The sequence below is a fragment of the Arabidopsis lyrata genome (genome assembly GCF_000004255.2).
Source record: "Arabidopsis lyrata subsp. lyrata unplaced genomic scaffold ARALYscaffold_1, whole genome shotgun sequence".
Lineage (NCBI taxonomy): Eukaryota > Viridiplantae > Streptophyta > Magnoliopsida > Brassicales > Brassicaceae > Arabidopsis > Arabidopsis lyrata.
In genome coordinates this window covers 22,144,176-22,151,543 of record NW_003302555.1, presented here as the reverse complement: position 1 = coordinate 22,151,543, position 7,368 = coordinate 22,144,176, and the positions used below count along the sequence as shown (strand labels likewise).

At 32.3% G+C, this 7,368-nt stretch overlaps 1 protein-coding gene across 1 annotated transcript; it reads right to left on the bottom strand.

Annotated features, from left to right (window-relative positions):
• Window positions 1–2,906: 2,906 nt before the first annotated feature.
• LOC9330022 (fructose-1,6-bisphosphatase, cytosolic) lies at window positions 2,907–5,561 on the bottom strand. Its single transcript, XM_002891219.2, has 12 exons — window positions 5,112–5,561; window positions 4,850–4,897; window positions 4,683–4,757; window positions 4,537–4,598; window positions 4,380–4,446; window positions 4,156–4,269; window positions 3,975–4,061; window positions 3,825–3,895; window positions 3,681–3,746; window positions 3,501–3,587; window positions 3,290–3,365; window positions 2,907–3,171 (listed from the first exon to the last, which is right to left on the bottom strand). Exons 1-12 carry the CDS (start codon window positions 5,268–5,270, stop codon window positions 3,058–3,060), a joined length of 1,026 nt encoding a protein of 341 aa, XP_002891265.1. The 5' UTR covers window positions 5,271–5,561; the 3' UTR covers window positions 2,907–3,057.
• Window positions 5,562–7,368: the final 1,807 nt, after the last annotated feature.

The following is a 7,368-nucleotide window of genomic DNA, read 5'->3' as shown; positions in this document are numbered from 1 at the left end:
GGTGTGTACTACGGTCTTTATATTGCCTGGGAGCGAGGAATAAGACGATTGGAAGTGGAGGTAGATTTGGAGTTGGTTGTTGATCTTTTAAAGACGGGGGTGAGCGAGAGGCATCCACTGTCATTCCTGGTACGTTTGTGTCATGGCTTTGTGTCGAAGGACTGGATAGTCCGTTTGGCGCATGTGTATAGGGAAGCTAAACGTGTAGCGGATGGGTTAGCGAACTATGCGTTTTTTTTTGCTGATTGGCTTTCATGCTTTTGATGTTTTTCTGCTTGTTGTTCATGATTTACTTCTAAGCGATGACGCGATTGGGTCTGCGCGCCCAAGACAAATTCGTTTTTAATTTTTAATTTTTCTTAATAATATGGGAGAGTAGTCTCCCCTCTCTTACCAAAAAAAAGTTCGGCAAGTTTCAAACTATATAAGTAACACTAGGTAACAAGCCGTGTTATGCACATATAAATCTTATGTTATTTAATTTTATAATAGGGCGATTTAAAAAAAATCAAAGTTTAATATTGAATCCTGAGATGTCAGATATAATATTTGTAAATGCGTTAAAGGTTTTAAACGAAAATAAGGCTATATAAATACCATGTAATAACACAATTTTTTAGTCGATAAATAAAACTACAAATTAGATTTTAAATATTTTCATGGTTTATATTATACAAATAAAGTTGAATTTACGTCATTCATAAATTTAGACTTATAGATTCGTAGTTTCATTTTTTTTAATAATATATGAAAGAATTTGTTGGTGACAAAATGCATATACTATATGCTTACATTATTTATGTTTTCAATCAAAAACACAATGCATTTAATATAAATAATCTTTATATAGTAGTTTTCTTATTTGAAAGTTCGAGATATTTAATTTTGCTAAGTTTAGTTAATAAGAGTAAGTAATATATGGAATTAAAATTGTTTGGCAAGATGGATAGTAGAATTAAACAAATGAAAACATAAAAAGATGAAATTAATTATAGGTTTGACACATATGCACTAAAAAAACCCTCTTTTAATATATAGAAGAGAATTACAGTAGAACCTCTATAAATTAATACTCGATAATTTAATAAACACGATAAATTAATAAATTTGGCCGGTCCCGAGTCGGGCCAATGTAAAAATTAACCAAATTCGATAAGATAATAAGATAATAATTTTTTTGAAATCCCTATGTAAAAATATAGTCCCAATAATATCATAAATTAATAATCATGTAATTTTCACATATATATATATATATATATAATAGTTTTAGTGTTTTTCATAAAAATAGCCAAAAAGTTTTGTAAGTTTTCAAATTTTGAATATGCATAATTTTTTTTTTAATAGTTGTATATGTTTTTAAAATACAACAATGGATGTCTTTGTGAATTTTAATTTATGTATATCGTTTGTATATGTGAATTCTATAATCGTTGTTATTCATTGTCAAAATAAATTATTTTTTTCGAAATATTAAGTGTTTAAGGCTAAAACTAAAAAATTTATAACATCCAAAACATTAATCTTAGTTAGATCACATTGCTTTAACTCGTATTTTTTTAAAAAAGTTTTTACAATTGAAACAAAACTTTCTATAAATTAATAAATATTAATTTACACTATAAATTAATAATTATTAATTTATAGATAAATTAATATCACTATAAATTAATAAAATATCATGGTCCCAACATTATTAATTTATAGAGGTTTTACTGTACATACCGTTGTATCAATATATCAAATATTGTTGTCTGTATTTATGATAGTAAAAAAAATTAAAATCTTAGGTATATGGATAATTAGATTTATATATGAAAAGGTATATTTCGAGTTAAAAATGAATCCAACCATCAAAATCGTAACTACATATAATAGCAGCAAAGAACAGTCTGTATAATTTATTTTTATCAATTTTCAAAACAACAGTCCACGTGTAGCGTGGATATTCACCTAGTAATTATTAAAAAAATGATTAAACTCGTAAAAGAGGAGCATATAGACTCCTAAAACGGAGCAAAGTGACTCCTCAAGAGGAATGAAGAGACCGATTGACATGTTTAATAACGAAATCTGGTACCTGAATATAATTCTTTTTAATCATTAAGATATCTCGATTAACCATGTCACTACGAAAAAATATGAAATCAAAGAAAATATAATGACGACACTAAAAATGATATAGCGCGCAAAATGTGATCAATGAGGATCATAATCTCCGCTCTGTGAACGTAAAGAGATATATTGGCCAATAAATATGTAAAGAGAGAGCCAAGTCTATATTAATCTCATATAAAAAACGAGTAATTTATGGACATTGTCGAAGCATCGAAAGGATATTATGATATATAAGACAAAACGGTGTATCATTATTTTTTCCTTATTGGGCTTATAATTATTGATTTCCTAGTAATTTATAGTTATTAATATATTATTTTTATTCGACTTTTAGTTTTATTTATGCATTGCATTTTTTTTGTTAAAACATGGAATAACCTTAAAAAACCGGAACCGAACCGAAATACATATGATTTATAAAACTGGAAATCCGTAAAACCAAAAAATTCAACCGTAACCAAACCGAATTACATTCGGTTTCTATATGGTTTCAGTTTTTGTAAAACCGAAAAACCATACGCCCACCCCTACAAAATTGTATCCAAGTACACATTTTATATAACTAATTTTAGAGACAAACAACATCTAGCAAAATCCAATCCATAAATTGAAAGCTCAAATGTTTTCGCTGTATGATCTCCAATTTAAAAGGTTAAGATAATTGGAAGCTGTTTTCCCAAACTTGAAATAAAGTTCTTTTTTTTTCTTTGTGGCGTAAGGTGGGATCAATCAAAAGACAAGCTTGGAATGATCTAAAATTGGATGTTCGAAGCTGAAGAAAAATTAAGGATATGAAAGAAGGAAGATTTTTATGTGCATTTAAGGTAAAGAAAGGTCTTCCTTTTGTAAATGAGTTATGTTCGTCTCATCAGAAGAAGATACTGTATATAGGAATAAGAGAGACAGAGACAGTAAGAGAAAAAAAGAAGAATGAGAAGCTTAGTTCTTCTTTTCCTCCTCAGCATACAGAGCCTTAATCTCCTCTACATCGTCGTAGCTACCAAGAAATATCGGAGAACGCTCATGGATCTTCTCCGGGACAAGGTCTAGTGCCTGCATCAGGACATTGAAATGTAAAAATACTTTACCAGTAAACCGAATAACCAACAAAACCTTCATATTTCTGTCAAGTGTCAAATAAGAAAATCAGGGTAAAGAGGAGAATTTATACCCTTTTCTTTCCCGTAAAGGCCTGACCTCCGGCTTGTTCCATCAAGAACGACATCGGGAAAACTTCATACAACACACTATTCACATATGTAAGCCAAAACAATAGCTTAGTTTTCTGCTGGTTTTTAACAGTTTATGGAGATGCAATAAAACTCAAAACCAGAACGACCTTTCAATTGTTATATATTTGAACAGCCAAATCCTAAACTTACCGCAGTTTCCCATTGGGGCTTTTCTTGTCAGCTGGGTACAAGAAGATTCCTCCATAAAGTAGTGTGCGATGAACATCGGCTACCATACTGTTAACAAAATGAAATTAACCAAAAGGGGACCAAACCATAGGCTATTTTCTATGACGGAGCTTTAACATAGAAAAGGGTCCCATATAATACCTTCCAACGTATCTCAGAGACTTTGCAGGAGAACCATCTTTAGGAAACTTGCATTTCTCTACATACCTACACCAACAGCGAAAACCATGAATATATCAAGTCAGCTGATGACTTGGATCAGATTTAATCAATTTCTCTACATACTTTGTAGTTGGACCATCCCAGTTCTGCGCATTGCCTTCATTCACTGAATAAATGTTTCCCTTATTTGGAATCTGTGCACAAGAAACACTAATGAGTCTTAAAAAATTTATAAAAAGAGAGAACGATCATTGTTTTATAAGTTCATATTACCTTAATGTCCGGGTGAGTTAGAATGAACTCTCCTAGAGATGGGTCGAGAGTAAACCCGTGGACACCCGTTCCAGTGCTCAACACAAGCTGAGCAATCCAATCACATAAAATTAAAAATCTAGAAATAACTAATCAGACTAATTGATACTAATATTGCCTTTGGGAATTTCATTTTCAGTACCATGCAGGAGCTTCCATACATACAATAACCCGCCGCCACCATTTCATTCCCAGGTTTCAGAACATCTTCAGTGGTTGGCTCATCAGTGTGGTCCAACGTGTAAATCCCAAAAATCTACACACGATGAAAACAAACACAAAAGACAAACTTTTTTTCACATGATTCATTATCCAAGCCCTCTTTCAATGTAAAACAGAAAACTTGGGTTAGATAAAGAAACATACTGTTCCAATGGAAACACCACAGTCAATGTTTGAAGATCCATCAAGTGGATCGAAAACAACACAGTACCTATTAATAACAGAAAAAGACTCGAATAAGCGGATGACAATAACCATTTCATACGCGCCTAAACCAACAAGAGATCAATTTTTAACTTACTTTCCACGCTTGGATGGCTCAACAAACGTAGCTTCCTCATCTTCCTCCGAGACAAGAACAGACTACCACAAAGTTTCAATTGCCAAAAACAGTGAGAAGACATGCCTGACTCTTTTCAACTTCATAGCAAGTCAATAAACACTTACAGTTCTTCCACTGCTAACCAGAGCTTTGACAAAAACATCATTAGAGAGCACATCAAGTTTCTTCTGCTCTTCACCCTTATTAACACAAAAAAAAATGAAATCTCAAGCCACGAAAAAAGAACCAAATCCAATAATCTTATCATTAGAACCAAAAACCATAAACATACCTGAATGTTTGTTTCTCCTGCAAGACCAATTAACTTAGCCAAACCAGCCTGCAACAAACATAAAAATCAAAACTTTCTCAATGGGCCATCATAAAACACTAAAGACGATTGAGACAACTCCACAAATTTTAAAAGAGAATTCCAGATCATCATCAACAACCCATAAAAATCGAAACTTTACACAACAAAATTGAAAGCGACATCATATGTTTTAAGCCCTGACACACACAAAAAAATTGTATAAAAATCGAAACTTTAGTACCTTATTAACAGCACTGCAAACGAATTTGCAACCCAAAACGATGTGACTAAGCAAAATGGTGAAATCACCACGAGATTCTGGATACTTTGATTGTTCATTCAACACGAATCTTGTAATGGTCATCAAATCCGTACGGTGAGCATCTGCGGCGTGATCCATCCTTTGTGATCCTAATTCTTTCTCAGCCTACCAAATGCGTTTTGAATCAGATATTTAATGATTGAAATTTGCAATCTTTATAGACAATTTTTGTGTGTTGTACGTTTCGAGGAAGATGATGAGAGGATAAAGACGCGACCGGTGAGCTCCAAACGAAGCCAAAAGGAGATCAGGGTGACACGTGGCAGTGACAGGTTTGGCCGTCATTTTTAATTTGGGATAATGCTAGCAAACCTCGTCCTCGTGATGCAATCGCCTCGTTTATTCACCATGGATAAGAAAAAGATTTGTGTTATAAACCATATGGATGGACTCCATAACCGGCCCATGGCCCATTAGGGTTTTACCTTATTCTCTGTATCCTGCTATTATCCTTGTATATATATCCATTATTCTATTAATGAAAGACACAGTTCACAACACGTTATCAGCACGATAGCCTCTCACCCTAAAAGCTAAAAATCTCAAAACCCTAAATCTCTCACAAAAACCAAAAACCCTGGCCGTCTGAATTAAGAAAAAAAAAAAAAATTCTATCGAAACCCTAATCGATGATGTCTCAGTTTTTCATCATCTTGTCTCCATCTCCGCTTTTGATCTCCGATCCCTACGAGCCTAAGTTTTATTCTAAAAGATAAGTGGCCTCGTATTTAATTATGGTTCTGCTCATGATTTATATCGCTTTGGTCTCATTTACTTAAATCAAAATTTATTGTCCAGCCTATTTATATGGCTTCACGATCTCATCGCCATCATGTTTTTTTTTTGTTTGATTCTATTTGTTTGGTTAAGAATGCTTTATCATGTTATGCTCAGATCTCATTATAATACTTTAATTTTTCTCAAGTACATAACCGTGATATCTACTCCATCATGATATTTTAAAAGCTAGATTTCATCATACTTCACCATTGATCGACATATGTTTATTATTAATTGCTTTGTTTAAAACGTGAGTTGTTACCAAACTATATTTTATTATTGATCGACACATGTTTTATCACTGATTTACCTTGAACATGCTTTTAGTTATTTGGTATTCATTCATCATTGACTTTGGTTTGGTCTATAGTTGGTTTGATAAAGTGGGTCTTTTGTTTGAAGGGATGATTAATATCTCGTGGTGAAGTAAAAACAAAATCTCGCAAAACCGTAGCGATGTTTTGTTCTCCATCTCCGCAAACGATCGTCGAGATTACTAAGGAAAAGCTTTCAATCGAGATAAGTATTTATGTTTTACACCATTATCACATCATGCTTTAATCTTAAGATGACATAAAATAATCACATAACTTTGCTCCAACTGAGTTGATCTAGTATTTGATATACGTATAATTTATGAACGATTGACTCAGGTTTAGTAAATCGATAATTTTGAATTATGATGCTTAGTGCTTTATATTATTTTATGTAAATCTATCGTTAATTTGGTATAACGTGGTTAGCTTGAGAATCTCTCTAGTGTAAAATACATGTATACAAAGACATATGTATTTGAAGAATTAATTGAGAAGTTAGTGAATGGAAAGATGTTTAATGGCATGATAGATTGAATGTTTTAATATAAACCCTAGGTTAAACCGAAAGTAAACCGAAACCCTAAATACTAGGTTAAACCGGTTTAATAAACCCTAAGTCACGATTTAAGATCAAGCTTCTCATAAATGGAAAGTTTCCAGAAATAGAAAGTTTCCAGAAATAGAAAGTTCCATATAAGGAAAGTTTACAGAAATAGAAAGTTTCGTAAAATAGCAAGTTTCCCAAAATGGAAAGTTACCAAAATAGGAAACCCCTTCATAAGGAAATATTCCAAAAACCCTAAAGTACACGTTTGTTTAGGATTTCTTTCTAGATGAGAAATAGAAAGTTTCCATAAATGGAAAGTTCCATATAAGGAAAGTTTCCATAAATAGAAAGTTCCATACATAAAACCGAAATCCTAGCAAAAACCCTAGTACTATAAATCGCGGATGCTAAAACCCTAAAACTTAACCGAGAAATCCTAATATCCTAATCTAGTATGATCCGATTGTTTGGTTGTTGCATACTAGATCAATCTTCTAGGGTTGATTTCATCCATATATATATATATATATAT